The 21,857-nt window shown below is 39.4% G+C and overlaps 1 protein-coding gene across 5 annotated transcripts in view; it reads right to left on the reverse strand.

The window, feature by feature from the left end:
- GREB1L (GREB1 like retinoic acid receptor coactivator) overlaps positions 1-21,857 on the reverse strand; it is a 178,854-nt gene that overhangs the window by 13,517 nt on the left and 143,480 nt on the right. For all 5 annotated transcript variants that reach the window (XM_087707196.1, XM_087707194.1, XM_087707195.1 and 2 more), the window contains 13 exons: positions 21,422-21,556; positions 19,633-19,830; positions 18,146-18,326; positions 16,205-16,397; positions 15,241-15,374; positions 12,748-13,087; positions 10,521-10,636; positions 8,487-8,731; positions 5,449-6,002; positions 2,270-2,372; positions 1,742-1,897; positions 1,480-1,619; positions 611-772 (listed from right to left, as the gene is read on the reverse strand). In XM_087707196.1, coding sequence (XP_087563322.1) covers positions 611-772; positions 1,480-1,619; positions 1,742-1,897; positions 2,270-2,372; positions 5,449-6,002; positions 8,487-8,731; positions 10,521-10,636; positions 12,748-13,087; positions 15,241-15,374; positions 16,205-16,397; positions 18,146-18,326; positions 19,633-19,830; positions 21,422-21,556 — 2,657 coding nt within the window. The remainder of the gene's footprint in view (positions 1-610; positions 773-1,479; positions 1,620-1,741; positions 1,898-2,269; positions 2,373-5,448; positions 6,003-8,486; positions 8,732-10,520; positions 10,637-12,747; positions 13,088-15,240; positions 15,375-16,204; positions 16,398-18,145; positions 18,327-19,632; positions 19,831-21,421; positions 21,557-21,857) is intronic.

The raw sequence follows: 21,857 nt of genomic DNA on the forward strand, positions 1-21,857 counted from the left end.
ATCTTTACTGTTGTCCCAGATAAGACCCACCACTGACGTGTCATCCGCATACTTCACAATATGATTCGTAGAAGATTTGGCACAGCAGTCGTGGGTCATCAAGGTGAACAGTAGCGGACTCAAGACACAGCCCTGTAGTGGACCTGTACCAGTGGTGGGATTCAAAATTTTTTACTACCGGTTCTGGGGGCGTGGCTTGGTGGGCGTGGCAAGGAAAGGATACTTAAAATTGCCATTCCCATCTCACTCCAGGTGATGGATACTGTAAAATCTCTATTCCCTCCGACTCCAGGGGAAGGTTACTGCAAAATCCCCATTCCCTCCCAATCAGCTGGGAATCGGGAGGCAGAGAATAGATGGGGGTGGGGTCAGTCAGAAGTAGTATTTACCGGTTCTCCAACTACTCAAAATTTCCGCTACCGGTTCTCCAGAACTGATCAGAACCTGCTGAATACCACCTATGACCTGTACTCAAGGAGATGGCGTTGGAAACTTTTCTTCCAACTTGCACAAACTGAGGCCTATCAATAAGGAAATCAATCCTTACTTAAATCAATACTTGTATGTATCTATATAATTCACCACGTCAGTCAAAACACATTTCACTAACCTTATCAGACACAAGAGGAAGACGCATGCTTTCCAAATGTCTGCCCTGTTTACTGAAGACAAAATAGTTTTCTTTGGATTTAGGAATGATAAAATGTAGCTGAATCTCTTCTCCTAACATTGAGGATGAGAATGTAAAGGCATGTAGGGTAGAATCAGACATCTGCACACAAGGGAGAAAAAGATATTGTAACACACTAAAGAGACCAACTTGTAATATTAACCAGCTTTAGTTTATGAGGCTGTATTATCAAATGTTATAGTGTATATGTGGGCAGCGTATTTGGATTACTCTTATGAAAATCTTATCAGCAAAATAGGGTCTATTTTCAATAAATGAGATTTTGCATGCTGTTTAATTCATCTTCATTTTGCATCACAATTTAGGATAAGAATGTTTTCATATTGCTGGTAAAACGTTTCCCATAGTCCAATACCAAGGAATATTGGCTAAAGCTATGTAATGCTTTCAGAAAAGATGTTTCACAACACACAGAAATATGAATATAGCATTTATCTACAATATAGATAAATGTTTCTGGCATCACATGAATACAGCAGATACCTGTACAATCCCATAAAATGACACAACTGAGTTAATAAGTAATCAGTAGTGCTGTGTTCATATTCCTATGTTTTTTCAAGAACCTTTTCCAACAAAAGCTAAAGCATCTGTAGTCATGTATTTAACATACAATTGCTTTTTCCAAAAGAGGAGACAAACATCTTATAAATTGCAAAATGCTTTCAATATTTTAATCACTATTCCATTCTGTTCTCATAAAAGCATCACTCTTAGTAACCATTTGTTTCCATCAATGGGACCCTGATGGAAAAAAATAATGCCTGCTAGATGGAAGCATTGCATACCGAAGGTGAAGGATTTGTGTCCATATATTGATGGCACTGTTCACAGTGGTGGAAAGTATTGTAAGCTGCGTACTTCGTCAGCATCATAGAAACAGTATTACGCTTTCTGAATTCTTCAACTTTGACTTCTCTGTTGGGTTCTGTGAAGAAAGGCAATGAAAGGGAAACAGCCAAATTAACAAATCCTAAAAATTATTTGCTAAAATACTCCAATAAAATTTCTGAAAATCTAGGTAGGAAGAAGAAACTAGTGTTCCCTCACCCTGCTTTATTTTTTGCAGTTGCTCTGTGTAGACTGGACTCATAAGAACATATTTGGGATCATGCACACTGAGATCAAAATTCATTTTACTGACAATTTCAACGTCAGGCCACTGATCACTGCCAGCCTGGGCAATTTCATTTTCTTCCACGTGATCTAAAACAAAATATGAATAACTAGTTAATACTCAAATCATAGTTTTGTGTTATCTAATTTCCTCATACAGATTACAATATTTTCAGTAAATATTACAATAACAATGTTAAGTATATAAAAACTATGAAGTGTTTTAGAGAAATTAGATAAATGTTTCTAAAAATAATATTTTATCATCAGGGAAAATGTTGGTCAAGAATAATTTGATATTCCTACTTCTGATTTGTCATTACTTCCTCCACTTTTTTGTGTTAATACAAGGTCAAATTTGTATTACTAGAGTTGGTTTTCTCTTTTCAGAGTACTCTGTAAGCTTCAACATATTAAAGAGAACTGTCTTGAGAAATTAGAACAGAGATCCTTAGTACTCACTGATATTAATATCTTCCTCATCATATACGTCTACCTCCAGCAATCTGATCAGCATTCGAAAGAGAATTCGTAGGAATTGCAGATAAGAGCCAGTTTTCCCAACCTAAATAATAATAAAAAACAGCTTCTAAAAATATACTATCAGAAAGGTATATTCATTTTGTTCTGGGATCTGCTGCTTCAATCATTTCAAAAAATAATCACTGTTCGTTCAAGCTGTGACAAACAAAATATATGCATGGCAATACACTTTAGAGCACCAAGCTTCTATTAAATGGGGTTTCAGAATATTAATTTTTTAAAATAAAAATTGACCTATCTTGTTGCACAATTAATTTTTCAAAATTAATAGTTATGCCTCAAAGTTATTTTAGATAAAGTTCTGGGATGTTAATAATTCATGAGCAGCTTATAAAATCAAATCACCTTCACAGAAATCTTGTTTAATTAATGTTTGGTTGCTCAAAATTTCATTGCTGTAATTTACTGAAGATTCAGTGATTTCTTGCAGGTAAGAAAATTACATGCTTACATTTGGACTTATTCAACAAAACAAAGATTCAGATTATAACACCTTCAAATGAATTATTTGATTCAAATGTTGTTATCTAATATTATTTAAATCAACTTCATACATAATCAATCAGCTCTTCTTCTCTTAGTGGAAATAAAATGCTCAATAACATTATTTCATTTATCCATTCTATTTTTCCTCACTATCCAATATCAAATATTGGATTTAACCAATTCAGGACTCATTCATTCATACAACTATACTACCAGTTGCTGGAAATTATTTTTATTTAAATCAGGTTTTTATCCATTTTTAAAAGAACAGAGAGCTTTTCAAGTCATACGCTTCATGTAAAGTTCATCACTTATTTTAAAAAAACCTCTTTTCACTAAAACTTGTGGGAGGAACATGACAATTGTACAAGTCTAACATGAACTAAATTGTTACAGTAATTGTGAATTACTACACATTGTAATTTTTCCTATAAATCTATGAACTCCAAGCTTTCACATAAAGCACCAAAAATGTTAGAACTTGCAAATGTTGTCCGTGTACTGAGGTGAGTAGAATTTATTATCATTTGTTTAATAGCCTTCATCACTGTGAAAAGAAAATCACTGAATGATCAGGGACCTTAACAAAACGATCCATTCATTTTGAATTGCTGGAAAGGTATTACTAATCATCTCAGAGGTCTCATCAACCTTGGAAATTAATACTCTCTGATACTGTCTTTATAGGGGGTGGCCTGATGGCTCAGTGGTTAAGACATTGGGCTTCTCAACTGAAAAGCTGACAGCCCAGATACGAGACATGAGTGCTGCACAATGTGGTGAGCTCTCATTACATGCCCCAACCAAGTTGAGTAGATAATTAAGTACTGCTTCAGTGGGAAGGTTACTGCATTCTGTATTTTTACGCTGCCCATATGATGATGGAAGCATCTCTCAGGCTTCCTTGGCTAAGAATCAGAGATGATTAGGTACTGGCCCCTTGAGTCAGTCATGACTGGATGGGGGATACCTTTAAACCTTGATTTATAAAATGAAAGTGGCTTCCTCAAAAAACTGTTGCCCTAAAACTAAGATGAAGTCTTAGGTGAGGGCTGAAATTATTTCAGTGGATAAAGTTTGGATGATCAACTGTTTCCTGCTTTATATATTATTTTCAAGAAGCTTCAGTTATATTTTTGTGGACAAAATTTATTATAAATATTAAATAGACCCCAATCTCCACCATGTTCTTATATAAAGAAAATAATATTTTGTATCCCTGACTACAGATTTCCCCTTGCCTGCAGGAAATAGATGTATGTCATCAACAAGCATAAATATGCAAGGACCAAAAGGTTCTTTTAAAAATTATTACTCAGCTGTAAAATCTAAAAATATGTCCTATAGCATTTGATTGAAGACTTTGTGAGATTTGGGGCATATGATATGAGCAGATGATAAATCAGGGGAAAAAAAACCTCAATTATGAAGTTAAGACTGAGGCAGTAGAAGAAAGGGAAAACAATAGCTAAGGTAGAAACATGGAATCAAAAGGATCCCTGGAATTCCTTGCAAAAGCTGCAAGCCAAAGATTTATCAAGAAGGTCAACATCTTTCCTTGCAATGACCAACAGTCCAGTCCAACTCAATGGCACCCAACTATATGATAATAATTACTACTGTTTCTACTTATGCTAAGTATCAGAAATCTATTTGAAGCTGAGCTTCTGCAGTAGCTCATACTCAATAGGAAGAAATACTGTGAAATTCATTGACTATATTTGCACATATTGATAAATTGAGATTTGCTGTTTACTCTATTAGTGACTCTTTCCACAAGTAACTCAAACTAACAAGTAGGATATATAATATCTATAACCAGGCTCCAGAATACTTGTTTCCTGTATATTACCCCAATTAATTTGGAATTGTCCTAATTTATAATTGTAATTCTAGATTTTTCAGGAACAATTAACTAGAACTCTGGTTTAGATAGCAATAAACTTTAGCCCTTCCTAGTTATTTTTTATTAATGTCCATAAAGGAAGGACACAGTCATAGAAACAAGCGGGCATGCACTAATTTGTTGCTCATTCTTACAAACATGCAGAAGCATGCAAAATTCTGTTAAGAAACACAGAGAGTTAAGTAACCTGACACCAGCTTTGCTCTGAATCCAGTGAAGATGCCACCACATCTGCTCTGAAGCATAGATTTCATGGCTTGATTATACATAGGTTGAAAGAGAGAAAAAACCCAGTATAGTGTGCAAATGTCTCTGGAAGGTCATTGGTTTGGGGCCCAACTGACATCAAAAGAACTATATTTTCACTGCAAGGATGTAATGATTCACATTATAATTGAAGCATTTAATATTACAACCTGGAATAAAAGTTTCCAGGGAATTTACATGCTCCAAATACCACAGTGGCTTATAAATTATATTTCCCAAGGTGTATTTTATTATTAATAAATGTGAATTACTAAATATTTTATTCCTTCTTATTTTGTAACAGCACCTTCCTTAACCTGCTTAGATGTTTTAGGAATTTGTACTTCCAGAATTCCTAGCCAACACAACTTAAAAGTGGGAAATCTCAGGCACATCTTTCCAACTCATCTGGAAGAAGCCAGCCTAGAGAAGTCTGTTCTGCTCCATAATGTCTATTTACCTGAGGTGGCCCTGTAAGAAGTAGCCGTCGTGGATGAAAACTCCTGCTGCTAGTAGTTTCACCATGGTTGCTGTAGTCTGCATGGTGTTGCCGTGCAGCAGTCCACTGTCGATAGTAAAGAGACTGCTCTTCACTGGTCATATCCTTGTGAAGCAAAGGCCTCAGCGAGCTCACCCAAGACATGTCAGCATGAGGTAACAAAGCAGAAGAGAAAGGTGTCTGGCCACTTTTCTGTGAGCCAAGGAAACAATAGGCAGCTTTTGACAAAATCACAATTCGGGGTAAGCATATGTGCATTGTCTTGCAATTTTTCACTGGCTGGTTAGGCCATCGGAAGGTCTGGCTGACCGAAGGGGAAGCTGATGACAATTTAGTCGTGGTGCTGCTGGCTATCTGGTTGGCTAGAGAGTCACATTCTTGTTTCAAAGACTCCCCAGCAGCACAGCCTTCATCAACAGAGCTAGTGGCAACATTCTGGAAGTTCATAGACTGTGACAGTTTTTGAGACTTGTCTGTTGCACTGGAGGAGCTCACTCCATTTTCTGCTATAGATCCTGGAAGGTAGATTGAAAGGAAGGAAAAGGAAGGCCTGAAGGATATTCAGTAACATATAATGCATAATACATTTTCCTGCAACTTCTACACCAAAAATATCCTGCTTACATCTGGAGCTTTGAACAAAAGTTCAGGAGAGGATAGGTAAATAGATGTGAACAGAGAATGAATTCTATAGTACACATTTAAGGACATGCAGAAATGTAAACAGTCCATATCATCACATTCCTACAATTTGTAAAAGGTATAGGAATCTGTCATCAGCAAAAATGCATCAGGAATCAGCAAATGTTTAATGTGTAACCATCATTCCACAAAATATCTTCACAAATAAGATAATATTTTGAATAATTTTCTAAAAGATACATTACAAATGGCTAGAAACTGTGAAATATTGTAACGGAAGATTCATGCAAGATTTATGTATCACAAAATTTCAGCCATGTAATCGAGAAATGTGTCATTGTAGTGCCATGCTGTAAAACTATTAGTGTACAATGTTTAGATGGCAAGGATTCATGTACAACAAAATACTATCAATTTTTTTCTTCACCAGCCCTATGATATTAATAGCAACTAGAAAGCCAACAATTAAATATAATTTGCACTATGAAGGCAGCAATGATAAAAACATATTGTCTTTTGTCAACCAATTCCAACAAGTCTAATTTCTCCAAATTTCAAATACAATGATCTAAAAAGGAACATCTAATGAGAGTATAATTTCCACAGACTTAGGGCTACCAGTCTGGGTTGCAAAAATCCAGATGATCTTTATATGGCAGTAAAGATAGCAATTTTTTTGCATCTCTTTGGTGCCCTCTAATGGGTATCTGGATTTTTGTAGTCAAATACCCAGCACAAATCTTATACAGTAGAATAAGAACAAGAATCCTGTCCAGGAAGGAAAGAACAGATCTGAGTCAGGGTTTGATAAACATTTTGGGGTCATGGTCACATCAATATTTATTATTTTGTCAATGAGATTATAATTCTTGGAACAAAGTTTTTTTCCTCTTTTCACAAGTATTTTATTCTAACTACAGCATGTCTGAAAGAGACTTTCACTGTCTTCAGAGCTCAACAGATATTTGAATAAAAACAACTTTAGTATTAGTTCTACATACCCTGGCTAGTATGTTCACTTTCTAGACAAGAAAAAAAGCACAATAGACCAAGATTCTCTCTGCTATTCAGCTGGCAGCAATGATTGTGCCATCCCTGCTCACTGAGCTATAGTCAATAAAGGTCAAAATTAGTCCACATCAGGAAAAATATATCTAATATTGGCTTAGAAAATAAATATCTTTTTTTTTTCATAATGCTAATTGGAAGAATGTTTCAGCCTTCCACTTATATTCAAGGCTATTTGAAATCCTGCATAAAGAAAAAGATATCCACTACTAATACTATGCAGTTACCTTCAAAGTATCTCAGACAAGAGGGATGCTATATTTAGATTCCATTATAGCAACTTACCAATTTCCTGGAAGTCAACTGAATGCTAACTATGGTCCTATGTCTAGACAAGATAAAGTGGCCATTCTAGGGGTGGACTGGAACAGGCAGGAGCCACTCTAGCCCAACAACTTTGTTGTAAGAAAGATAGAAAACTTAAGGTTTGAGATCTATAAGCAGTTCCTGAGCCCTTTTCTGAGGCAGAGACACCATCAACCTAAGTGATCATTAATTGGCAAGGGTTTCCTACTATTTTAAGGGAAAAATAAAAAAAAAATATTCTGGAAGCCTTAAAGCAGAGTTTTTTTAAATCCCATTTTTAAAAGACTAAAAACCAAAGGAATAAAATGAAACTTACAAAATTCATGCTTCAAACCTAGGAAATTAGCCCCTGTGGGTTATGTGTGATGCAGTCCTTGCCAGTTATGGCCCTCGTTTGCCTAAACATATTAAAGGCCACCTCTGACCATTCAATGCAACCTTAGAATCAGGCATTTGAGCTAACTAGCCACTCCAGAGAACGTCACAATTTCAGTTCTCGCCTGAGGAGTATCCAAGGTCCTAATAGCAATGAGTAAAGGGACTACAGTGGCTGCCTCTCGCATGTTGACATGGGCGACTCTCATAGCCACCTTACAAGGCTTCATTCTGCTAAGGGCAAACTATATTGATTGGATGAATGTCTCATTAATAAGTGAGGGAGGAAACTGTGATAACTCTGAGGATGGCTATAACACTTCCACTTTAAATAATGGCTCCTCTTGAACTGCCTTTGCATTCCCATTTCACCTCTTTCATCTCCATCCCCTCCATTCTGAAATAATAAATCTGGATTGTATTAAAACTTCACCGATATCCATTCTGTTTTCCACTTGTCCTAGACTCTCCTAAAAATTACTGTGTTTTTTCTATTTTATTATAACCTGCAAAACTTGTTCTGCTATATCCTGGATTAGCAGTGCCTCCTGGACAAAAGGCATTCACTACAAGCTACAGCACTGTGAATGATAAAATTAAGAACCAACCTGAAGTTCCAGTCACAGCACTGCTGTTACTTTGTGGCCTCTCCAAGTCAATCAACAGCTCATCAGTATCATTCTCACCAATGCTGGTCTTCTCTTGCTCCTTTTCACTAAGGTCAAGAGCTACAATAGGTCCTCGAACTGCCTCCTTGGAAACATAGCAGCATGCTAGGCCTACTTCTTGTTCTAAGGCTGTGCGAGTTAAATAGCTTGAATCAATCAGTCGAAGATCACAGTATTTCAAAGACCTGGGGGGGGAAAGCAATATAGAAAGACTCGCTGAATGATGGGGTTGTCGTTTAAAGTGATAAGTGAACCATATGCACAAGGCAGGAGGAGTTTGTTTGGTTTTTTTGAGTTTTTATTTTAACTTTGCTAATAAAATTAAAAAACATTGAAAAAAAGGACAGACTTTTTACACAAATAAAATAAACTCCAAATGAACTGTAGTGCTTTATAAAATATGAACTTGTCAGAGTTGTTTGGTTGTGATATTTAGGATATACAGGCAGTCACCATGATTTTTCAACATTCTGTCAAACCACATTTTGTCTAATTACTAATCCGTGTTTTTGTTTGTTTGTTTGTTTAAATTAGGGTTTTAAATTATAAGACTAGATGGATCATTTCCTCAAATCAATGGAGAAATCTAATGCTTTTTATTAATATGTTTAATTAGATTCTCTTCATCTAGTTTTAGGATTTGTGTGGAGATCAGATTGTAGGTCATATTTATGCAAAAATATTGAAAGTTCAAAGATATTCACAAACTTTTATGATACTTTGTGCATCTATGGATATCTCTCCTCAGAATCTTCCAGGCATCAGGATCATTACTAAAAATTCTGGGACTTGAATCCCATACAACTAGGCAGCAACCAGATTGGTAAAAACTAACTTCTAGCAGTTTATAGCCAGCAATGTGCAGTAGTTGCCAAAAAAGCCAACACAGTTCTAGGCTGTATAAACAGAGGGATAGAATCAAGATCACGTGAAGTGTTAATACCACTTTATAATGCCTTGGTAAGGCCACACTTGGAATACTGCATTCAGTTTTGGTCGCCACGATGTAAAAAAGATGTGGAGACTCTAGAAAGAGTGCAGAGAAGAGCAACAAAGATGATTAGGGAACTGGAGGCTAAAACATATGAAGAACGATTGCAGGAACTGAGTATGTCTAGTTTAATGAAAAGAAGGACTAGGGGAGACATGATAGCAGTGTTCCAATATCTCAGGGGTTGCCACAAAGAAGAAAGAGTCAAACTATTCTCCAAGGCACCTGAGGTTAGAACAAGAAGCAATCGGTAGAAACTAATCAAGGAGAGAAGCAACTTAAAAACTGAGGAGAAATTTCCTGACAGTTAGAACAATTAATCAGTGGAACAACTTGCCTCCAGAAGTTGTGAATGCTCCAACACTGGAAGTTTTTAATAAGATGTTGGATAACCATTTGTCTGAAGTGATGTAGGATTTTCTGCCTAGGCGGGGGGTTGGACTAGAAGACCTCCAAGGTCCCTTCCAACTCTGTTATTCTATTCTATTCTAGGCCTTATTTTTGGGGAGGCCTTATTATTTTTGATGTGCAGGAAGCGACGAGTGTGGTCACCTCATGGCTGTTGCTGTGTTGCAATATTATCGGGGAGGGATTATTTTGGGGGGAGGGATTATTTTAGTGCATGCACTCTAAAGTCTGATGGGGCTTATTATCCAGGAGGTCTTATTTTGGGGAAAACAGGTATGAAAATTCTATCTGTATTACTGAAGACATATGCTAGCTTCTTCTATATGTTATACTTAGGTTTGATAACAAACTGTGATCTTTGGGATTTGAAACTCAATCAGATATTTTTTTTCAATCAATACTGTCTATTTTCACAACTGCCTGTAGTTGCATATGATTTTTCACTTCAATTATAAGACAGAAAAATTACAAATGTGATGTTGAAGATTACCAGATCGTCACCTAAAGAAAGAATTGGAAATATTTAGATATTTTAGGAAGCTTTTATATTTGCACTATAGAGTAACTCAACATACCTGGGAAATGTTTCTCCTAATGGATCCTTGCCGGTTAAAACAACAATGCAAGGTAGACCTTCTAAATCTTGGTACGTATGAGGAAGCCAATCATCTTCTTCATTTCCTCTCCATGCCTATGAGAAAGAATAACAAAAAAGCTTTCAATCTCATTAAGGTTGTTTTTATATGGAAAAAAAATCCTAGTAGAGGATAGCCATCAAAAAGTAGAAAAAGTCTGTAAGCAGCAGGAAATGTACCGTATTTTCACGACCATAAGCCGCACCGGATTGTAAGCCGCAGTATCAGTTAATGTTAATTTTTTAAACTTTTTTCACATATAAAGCGCACCGGGTTATAAGCCGCGCTCAGAGACCCGGCTCCCCTTGGTTCCTCATCGAATCACGTGCGCAGGTTGCAACTGGAACTCCGTCTGCCCGAGTTGGGGCATTTTCTGGCTTGGGACGCTCCAGCGGCTTCTTCGGGGATGAAGGGGCAGGACTTCCCGGGCGGAAGGCATGCCTGGCTCTGCGGCTCCAGCCCCGGCACCTTTCGGCCGAGCCTCTCCCGCCAGGCGGCCGCCTTCCTCCGCTGAGCGGCCCCGCGCAGCCACGCCACCCCGGGAGATCGCCAGCGCGGGGGCCTGGGGCGCCGCGGTCAGGTCGCTCTGTCCTCTCCGCCTCCCGCGCCTTGCCCGCCGCCCGCCCGCCCAGGATGCTGACCTACTGCCATGCCCCGCGCCCACCACTGGCCCGCTCCTGCGCCTCCGCTGCCGCCGCCCTGCTCGGAGTCCTCTGGCTGCACGCCTGCTGCGGCATGCCCCATGTCATCCGCATCGGTGAGCCAGGCGGGGGGGGATGGGGGCGGGCAGGGCGCCCGGGTTGCGGTCCCCGAGGCGGGCGGGTGGGCGCACGTGGCAGGCGTCGGCTAGCGGGACATTTCTGGCGCGGGAGGCTTCGGGCTCCGCTGCTCTCCCAGCTCTTGCCCGGCCGGCGTGGTGTGCTGGGAAGACCGGCGCCGCACTGGCCACCCACGCGCCCTTGACCGGCAGCGCAGAGCCGGCTGGGGCGTGGAGCGGAGTTAGGCAGGGCGACTGCCGGGGCGGATGGGGTGCTCGGCGCCGGCAAATCCTGAAGGGCTGCGCCGGTCTGCCGTCCCTTCTTGCGGCGGCGGGGGTGACGGAACAGCCCAGTCTATAGGGGCTGGGAGCTGGGTGGCTCTCTGCTCCGACTCAGAAAGTAGCGAGGTTGAAGGGAGAGACCCGAGGGACGTGTGCATGCTTGCGAGCTTCAAGTTTGAGCGTCGGGAGGGAGAGATTTTCGATCTTTTTTCACACATAAAGCGCACCGGGTTATAAGCCGCACTGCCGGTTTTTGATAAAATTTTAGGATTTTCAGTGCGGCTTATAGTCGTGAAAATACGGTATACAAATTGAAACTCTTGCATTAGAAATCTTCTACAACTCAACTCCCAGAGCCAAAACAATGAAAAGTAAACTATGGCAGTTTCAAATAGTTGTTCCTTTCTTCCTTATACAAATGAAGTTACAGCATTTTTCAAATCTCAAGTTCTTTTTTTAAAAAATTGCATTTCCCAGGTCTTTGTCTCCTTTACTAGGATGCAGCCATACTGGCTGTTTTGAAGGTCAGAAGACATGACTGAGAACCTTCAGAAACTCCATGGCGGAGAAAATTATTTTTGACAGAGAATCTATGTGCTTTCTTCTTCGCGCTCTGTGGTAGCTCTGAAGTTGGCAGGTAAAAATGGCTACATTCACACTAGGCAAGCTTATGAATTAGCATTATGTGTGATCTGTCTTTAAATCTTGCCATGTTTGGTACAAATTTCATCTGTTGTACAAACAAACCTACAAAAAATTAGTGTGTGTGGCAGGGTACATAACTAAACCCTACACAAAAAATATTCAATGTCTGATGATCTATTATCAGAGTCTGCCAATAGCACTTGAACAAGTACAAGCGGATCAGAATACTTTCATGTCTCTCAGTTAATATTCATAATTTGTGGCCATAATTCTGCAACATAGTTTTCTTTGTTTTATAAAATATATACAGTTTCATTAAAGAAGAGAGAAAGCCAGTATTATATCCCCCTACTATATCCTGCTTCTATCCAATAGAACATCTCTGTCGCTTTGCCATAAGAAGTTTAACAGAGAAATCAAACAATGGGTTGCTCTATGCTTCCATGCAAGCTTAGCACACATAAACAAGCCTTTGAAGCTAACCTTTAATCTTTTCACAAAGTGCTTGGCAACCATAAGCTCTGAAGCTGGGTTCCCCAAAATGATCTCAAAACGATACTGTAGACCTAGTTTATCTCGTGCTTCTTGCAGCCTCTCTTTTGCCAGCATTGCCAGTTGCACAGAAGGAATTCGGATCACTAACATGTGGCCGCAGCCATTCTTATCCTTGCCAGGAGCAGTGATGATATCATCCATTATGCTGAGCGTTTCTGGTGTGCTGTGGTCTCTTAGTGAGGACATGGTAGTGAGAGCCATCAAGGCTTCCAAATACTGCTGAATGAGGAGGTAGCAACGAATCACCATACTGTGCAGCCTGGGATACCTTGAAAGGATAGAGGTTTTTTTTTAGTAATTTTGATATAAACATATCTGGCATGAAAGATGATACTTCTATTCTGGATAGTTGGAGTCCCCTGTGCTGTGTTGTGGGCATATAAGCAATGTGTTTAAATATATATTTTAATTTGAAGGTAGAGATCACACAGATGATCTCTAGTAGAAACAATCTAAGCAAATACAAGAATTTCCCACGGAAGTAATATTACTATTTATAAATATTTATTTATTATTATAACCTCCAACCAACATGGTCCTACAGGCTGAAAATTCTGGTGTTTGTATCCCAACACAGCCAGTACTATAGGGTTGGAAAAGGTGCCTTAGTATTTTTATAACTGAACTTATTCCTGACTTATACAAAGAGTACTGGAAGAACCCAAAGACTAGGTGGTTTATGAACAGCAATCCCCTTAATGAATGGATGCTTGAAAGCAAACCAATAGTGCAATCTAAGTGAACGCTTTGATTTATCATAATTTTCAAGCTTACCACAAATTATTAAATGTCCTTTTGGCACCTTAGAGACAAATAAATGTATTATTACAAAAACCTATGGCCCCTTTAATCAAATGTGTGTGTGTTTGTGTGTGTGTGTGTGTGTATGTGTGTGTATGTGTGTGTGTGTGTATGTATGTATGTATGTATGTGTGTGTGTGTATGTGTGTGTCAGGGGTGGGTTTCTCGCCCCGTTCCAACCGGATCGGTTGGAACGAGGCCGGCGGCGTCCTCGCACACGCACACGGCGTCCTCGCGCACGCACGCGGCGTCCTCGCGCACGCACGCGGCGCGCGTGTGCACGCACGCGGCGCACGCATGCGTATTAGCGTCTGCGCGATGCTCCAGCTGCTCCTGGAGGATCGCGCAGGCGTTCTGCGCATGCGTGGAAAGCGCGAAATTCAAAAAAACCGGGTAAGGAGCGGGTGCGGGTGTGCGGGCGCGCGCGGGCACGGGGGGGGCTTCGCCGTTCCCGGAAGTTACTTACTTCCGGGTTCGGCGACCAACCGGATCGCAGGGACCGGTGCGAACCGGTTGAAACCCAGCCCTGGTGTGTGTGTGTGTGTGTGTGTGTTTTCTATTTGTGCTGATAACGGATAAGAGCCTGTGGCCTAATGGCTAAGAAGTTTGCCTAGTATGTAATATAGCCAGGTTCAAATCCCAGTAAGGATATGGCTAGCTGATGAGAGCTAAATAGCTTGAAATAGATCTATACTAGTCTCCCTTTATTTATTTATCAGCACAAATAAAAAAAACACAAATATAACAAAGGCAACAGTAAAAATATTGGGTTTCTGTCGTGATGGACTCTTGTGACGAGCCGATAGACAGATGATGGAAGCAGTTAGCTTCCTCCCATAATTGGGGCTTACCAGGGGTTGTAAAAAAATATAAGATATATATATATATTAAAGTAGTGATCCCAAAAACATTGACCAATAATAAATTTGGCAACGTGATGCAGTGAGTTTGACACCCATGGTCTAAAGTGTTACGAGACACATTGTTTTGATTCAACAATGTTCTCTCAAAACTGTCTCAATAATTAACTAAGTTTAAATCATTGAAAGATTATGTCAGGGGAGCAATTTTCAAGCCTATTAATTATTTCTTACATTTATTACATTACCACAATTTGGTGCTTTTTTATTATTAGCCATTTTAAAAATCTTTTTAAAGTTAAATATATAAGAAATGAATTTATGTAAATACAATAATGATAGATTAGGTACATACTAGTCATTTTAAAATCATACTACTGAACTTAGAAAGCTAAAAAGGATTAGATCTGATTAATATTTGGCTGAAATACAACCCCCCACCCCAAGTAAATACTAGGGCTGTGAGTTAGACTGGGAAGTTTTTAAAAAGTCATATCTTATTCTTTTTGGAATATATGACAAAAGCATTATTCTTTTAAGGCGGATCATGTTTTAAAAGATAGGATCACTCACAATGTAATTTAAAGACAACTGCTAACAGCCATCCTCAGATTTATACCAGAAAGATTTCAATATGAACAATATTAGTATTAGCATTCTTACTGTTTCCCTATTTACATGTTGAATTTATTAAATAAAAGAGACTTTCTGAGTTCCGAAACATACAGCTCCAACTTAGTACTATAACCAAAGCATTTACCTCTCTAAGAGTGTATTCACCATTTTTTCAAAAATGTCATCACATCTCAGAAGAGGGCTTGTGATTCCCCACTGCAGAGACTTGCTGTATTCATTCAAGCCAAAGTACAATTTCTCATCTTGGGTTATTTCCTCCTGTTTGATACATTTCAAACAAAGCTCAGATCAGATTATACTTACCCTGCATTTTATTGGCTTACAAGTCCAATTTAAGTACTATAGTTTTACAAGTTTTCATTTCTTAGAATTTAGATACAATAAATTGTAGATTATCTTCCTCTATATTAGGGGTGTCAAACTGGTGGCCCACAAACCGGATGTGTCATGTGCAGGCCACACCCACCCCAGCTCCACAAAGGGGAAAAAGTTGTGATACGACATATGACAGCAACTTGATGCCATGAGTTTGACATCATTTTTCTCATATGATGTAATTTATGCCTGTCATTTCCCCCCCCCCCCACCCCAGGTATCCCCTAGCTTCAAAATTAAGGCAAATGGTAAAAAGGGATTTTGAAGTGAGGATCCCTCTGTGGCCAAAGCCTTAAAAAATATTCCTAGCTTTTTCTACATTGCTACATTTTGAAGTGAGTTATTCTTTTAAAATACTATTAGTTGAAAATTTTAATCAGTATTTTATTTCTTTTCTTGTGTAATTCAATCCAGAAATCAAATTCATCACTGAAAGGCAAAATTTAAATTCCTGAAAATAAAGGTGGGATTAAATAATTTCTAGGACATCAAAGGTAAATAAAGGCATTGATAATCTGGCTGGTTAGTAAACAGAGTACTATAGAAGATGACTACCTTATGAAACCACTCCCTCCTTCAATAGAACCAGATTTTGATAATAAACAATCAAAATTAACTAACAAAGCAATCCCCCTCTTTATTATCAGTGCACATGCTATTAAGAAAACTTTAACATTACCTAAGTATTTTATTTGTAACCTTTAGACTCTTACCATATTGCCAAACTGTATCCAGTGCACCTCGTTCGCTGAGTTGATTCGGGATTGGAGAGTCTGAAGAGCATATGGGAAAGAACTCACTTGGAGGACAAGGAGATTGAAAGCTTCAAGGACTTCTCTGCAGTTTATCACTCTATCAGCAAGTCCTTGACAAGGCTCTCCATGAGACAGAGAGCTTGAGATAGCACTGGGAAGAGAGTCAAAACATAAAATGTCTAGTATACAAAAATAAAAAGATTAAAACAGAAACGACAAGATCCACTCAGTTCAAAAAGAAGCATGATCCATAGTTTTACCCACCCCTGTCGTATAAAACCAAAAGGTCACTTCTGTGAAACCTGTAGCACTGTTCTTGCTTAAATATTGGTACCAATGAAAGTTACCCTTATTTCATATAAAATATTTCCACACATTTAGAACAACAGAGAACCAATTTACACATAACTCCTCATTCTGGTAACAAAACCAAATCAATAATTAGATTTGTAGATTTGTAGATTTATTTATTTATAGGCCGCCCTTTTCCCTGAGGGGACTCAGGGCGGCTTACAATCAAAAAAGGAAGGGGAGTGTAGGACAATACCAAAAAGAAATGTGCACAAAGTAAATTAGACAGTAAAACTCAACATTCACTCAGCATTCGGGAGGGGCGAAAATAAGATTATCCCCAGGCCTGACGGGCTAGCCAGTTCTTGAGGGCTGTGCGGAAGGCCTGGACGGTGGTGAGGGTACGAATCTCCACGGGGAGATTGTTCCATAGTGTCGGAGCCGCAACAGAGAAGGCTCTCCTCCGAGTAGTCGCCAGTCGGCACTGACTGGCGGATGGAATACGTAGGAGGCCAACTCTATGCGATCTGATGGGACGCAGGGAGGTAATTGGCAGAAGGCGGTCTCTCAAATAGCCAGATCCACTACCATGGAGCGCTTTATAGGTGGTGAGTAGGACCTTGAAGTGCACCCGGAGATCAACAGGTAGCCAGTGCAGCTCACGGAGGATCGGTGTTATGTGGGCGAACCGTGGTGCGCCCACGATCACTCGCGCGGCCGCATTCTGGACTAGCTGAAGTCTTCGGATGCTCTTCAAGGGCAGCCCCATGTAGAGCACATTACAGTATTCCAGCCTAGAGATCACAAGGGCTCGAGTGACTGTTGTGAGGGCCTCCCGATTCAGGTAGGGCCGCAACTGGCACACCAGGCGAACCTGGGCAAATGCCCCCCTGGTCACAGCTGAGAGATGGTGGTCAAAAGTTAGCTGTGAATCCAGGAGGACTCCCAAGTTGCGGGCCCTTTCTGAGGGGTATAAATTTTGTCCCCCCAGCCTGAGTGATGGTATGTTGGTCAAATTTTTGGGAGGGAAACACAACAGCCACTCGGTCTTGTCTGGGTTGAATATCAGCTTGTTTGCTCTCATCCAGTCTTTAACGGCTTCCAGTCCCCGGTTCATCACGTCCACCGCTTCATTGAGTTGGCACGGGGCGGACAGATACAACTGTGTATCGTCCGCATATTGGTGGTATTTTATCCCGTGCCTTCGGATGATCTCGCCCAGCGGTTTCATGTAAATGTTAAATAGTAGGGGGGATAGGACCGACCCCTGCGGCACCCCATCGCCTCAGGGACGATCTCTGCCCCCCCACTAACACCGACTGCGACCTGTCCGAGAGATAGGAGGAGAACCACTGCAAGACAGTGCCGCCCACCCCTATCTCCCGCAGTCGTCGCACTCACAGTTGTAACTGCCTCCTTCTGAATAAATTAAAAAAAAACACCCCAAGACATCTTTAAAACAGGTTTGATATAGTTCAATGACCTAAGGCATTTAGTGTGACATAACTGATTATAAGCAATCTGAGAAGCATGCCCTCACTATTGGTTTATAATCTGAAGTCTATGGTTTCATTTTCAAACTTATCTGGCTTTACTTCAATGCCTTACCTTGTTAGATCCACATGAGCATTGTCATGCACAAGCACAAAAAGAGTATATGGGTTCTGTTTTACTCGTCTCATGAAGCTATCAAACTTGGTTTGGACCTCATTGTCAAGCTGCACAACATATTTTTCTGCTCTTTGGTAAGCTGCTCCACTTTCTTCAAGCCCTAAATCTACAAGAACACCTAGAAGAAGAAACAAGAGTTTAGGTATTTAGGTAAAAGGTATTTAAATTATCAATCTGTATATGCCTATAAAATCCATGCTATATCTGTATGGATAGTATCATATACAAATGTGTCATGGCCCACCAGCTGCCAGTGAAACTGGTGGCAGACTCTGACGATGAGGAGGTTGGGAGGAACTTGGGCTAGTTCTGGAATCTGGAGAAGGCTCTGATGAATTATCTGCATTGGGTGCAGTGATAGAACCAGGCCATTCAATATTTCCCAGCTACCGGAGAGCCAGCTGCCTTTGGAGGCTGATATGAGTGAGGAGAAGGAACAGCTGGGGCCTGTTCCAGATGCAGATATACACAGAGCAATTAGGAGAGATGAGCAACAAAGGACAAGGAGTTGACTCAGGAAGTAAAGCACACATGAATGCTCCCTGGGAAATAAATAGAAGGAAAGGGGAGTGGTTGTCATAGGAGACAGTTCGTATTTCTGAAGATTTTGCTCATTGTGTTTTGTGCCAGAAAGACTGCTTGCCAGAACTTAATTTGCAACCTTTCTGCTGGGAGCTCACGGCCTTGCAATTATCAAAAGGAACTGATAAGGTCTGTTACTGCAGTTAACTACTTGAAGGACTATTGCCTGGTCTTTTTGGTGGCTGAATGCAATTAATCTACAAGAGTAAATAAAGAGGGTTTTTTTGTGTGACAAGGAGTCTGTTTCTTGCTTCTGCTAAGGCTGGGTCAGAACAAAATGTGCAACCATTGTTACAAGACCAAAATATTGTAATTGTGGCATATTGTGGCATATTTACTCACTCTAATCACCTAGAAAAGACTAAGAAAAATCTTTGTGAACAAATGAGAACTAAGTTTTACTTTTCTTACAGCCTCTTATCCCAAAGTGGCCATTCAACAGCTTCAGAGACTATTTTTTCATCTATGAAATCTTCTGTGTTAAAAAGCCGTGTAGCTATTTGCACTAACACTTTGTGCTACCACTTTGTAAAGCTTTAGAAAATTGCTTCACAGTGCAATGTAAGCAAACATCTCTTTCTAAACAATAAGAACAGCTGTGCTTTTTGCAATGCTCATCCAACTGCTTCAGAAGGTGCTCAGTTTTCTTCATATGATTCAGAAAGAGATGTTTTATTCAAGCTTTACTGAAATTGCTTCAGATGAGAGGCCTATGAAATTATAAATCATAATAAAAAGTTCTAATAGGACTTTCAATGAACAGTCTCCTATATAGCTCTTCTATCTCCCCTTCACCGGAAAATAAGTTTCTGCTGGATTTAATAAGCTTTTTGGTTATTTACCTGATTGTCGAATCCGCTGGATGGTTTGTTGAACGAGGACCTCTGAACGAGGAATGACAACAATAAAATCTACTTTGTTGAAGTGGCCCAGATCCAGACTTTGGTTGCCACTATCTGCTATGGCACACACTTGTGACAAGAGCTTTCTGGCAACTGTGAGTTGTGGTTGATAAATCTGGAAAGTTTCAGAATCAAAGTCTAGGATAAAGTAGAATCGTCATTTATTTTCTGGTCCAGAAGTTGGCACTGAAATCCACTGCTATATGTGGCCCCAAAATCCAATGTCTCTTGTATTTTATAAGTCATTATTTTAAAACAAAAATATATAATATTATAATCTACATCCTAAAATAAGCCTCTTATAATTAGCCCCTAATTCTACCCATATGCATTCATGTTGTATCATCATTCTGCTTAACTTTCTCCAGATGGAGCTTGTGATGGAGCTTTCTCCATCACAAACAATCTTAGTTGTAGCTCCTGGACACCAAACCATGTTAGTCTCTCTTGTGACTTAGAGCAGCCTTACCTAATTTGGCACCTTCCTGATGTGAGCTTATTGTAGCTCCCAGAATTCTAAAATTTCTGGAAAGACTTTTAGAAGTCATATTCCACACACATCTAAAAAATGAGAATTAGAGAACGCTGATCTGTAGAAGTCTGGCCATTGGTTTTATCTCTGAAGTGAGCTATGCCTAGCCTTGCTTTAAGAATATACTGTAAGAACTGGACTAGAATTCCACTCTTCCCTTAAAAGGTTTATGGTTTGGAGAAATACATACTAAAAGTAAATAATGTGTCACTAATATTTTGAATAAATATTATAATAATATAATATGACATACTGTAAAATTCATTAAATACATAGCATAAATAAATAATTTCAATTTTAAAACAATAGTCTAAATCTGTGCAGCTACAGTACACACACACACACACACACAAAACATGTATGCTACTGATATACTGTTACTGATCATACATAATAATAATATTACTGACACATTATTTATTTTTAGTATGCTTTTTTATTTAAATGACTGCCAACGGAATAGTCTAATCTCTAGACCATTTTTTTAGAAATAAATTCAGTAAAATCAAAATAATTATTTAATGTAAATTTAAAGCTGTCATCTTTTGCCAATAGGATAAATATCATACTATTATTTTAGGGGAGAAATCCATTCTACCTGGAGAAAAACATAGCAATACTGATGTCTAAAATGCATGCAAACAGATATTCCTTTCAACTTTTACATTCATTAGCATATGAACTCCTTCCAAACTTGAGGAAACCATCACGAGTAGTTTCATGATCTGATTTCAAGTTTTCTGTGGTTTCACTGTTTAAGCAGGTGATACAAAATTATCCAGTACCTATGAGGACCCAGACTGTTGGGGGCAATATGCTGATTCTGTAAACCACAGTGAGTGCTGTAAAGCACTGTAAAGTGGTATTTATTTATTTATTTATTTATTTATTAGACTTATATACTGCTTCATAGGGCTTTCAGCCCTCTCTAAGCGGTTTACAGATTTTTTAGCAAATTGAGTCAGCAAATTGCCCCCACAGTCTGGGTCCTCATTTCACCCACCTCGGAAGGATGGAAGGCTGAGTCAACCTTGAGTCGGTGAGATTTGAACCGCTGAACTGCAGATAACAGTCAGCTGAAGTGGCCTGCAGTACTGCACCCTAACCACTGCGCCACCTCGGTATGTATGTGCTATAGCTATTGCTATGTACAGACTAATGTTTGACATAAATTATTTCTTATGTGATAATCCTTACCCAGTACTTGAGTGGAAACCATGGCAGCTGCTTCTTGAGATGATACACATTCATTAACATCTCCACTGAACGGAATAACGACGTTATCTCCCCGTCTCTGTTGCATCATCTCTAATAACTTGTCCAACTCGTCACCTGGTAGAGAAGTCACTCATAGTATAAATATTTGTCTCATTAAATATTTTGTAAGAAATGGGGGAAAGTCATGTTATTACTTTAAACATGAGTACCCAGAGCCTCATTTATTCTCGGCTGTTTCATTACTTCAAGGTATGAATTTGTGGATGTGGAGAAGTATCAGAGTGGATTTGCTCAGGAGGGTTGTGCCAACACTTTAAAGCCAGGTGCTTCAGTTAAAAGGCCTGCAACTTTAAGGCAAGAACACCATTTGTGATGTAAAGTTTCACTCAATCAATGTTGAAGCGATGTTTTGTTT

The sequence above is a fragment of the Thamnophis sirtalis genome, unplaced genomic scaffold (genome assembly GCF_051295495.1).
Source record: "Thamnophis sirtalis isolate CommonGarterSnake01/CBP01778 unplaced genomic scaffold, rThaSir2_p1.2 scaffold_2, whole genome shotgun sequence".
Classification (NCBI taxonomy): domain Eukaryota; kingdom Metazoa; phylum Chordata; class Lepidosauria; order Squamata; family Natricidae; genus Thamnophis; species Thamnophis sirtalis.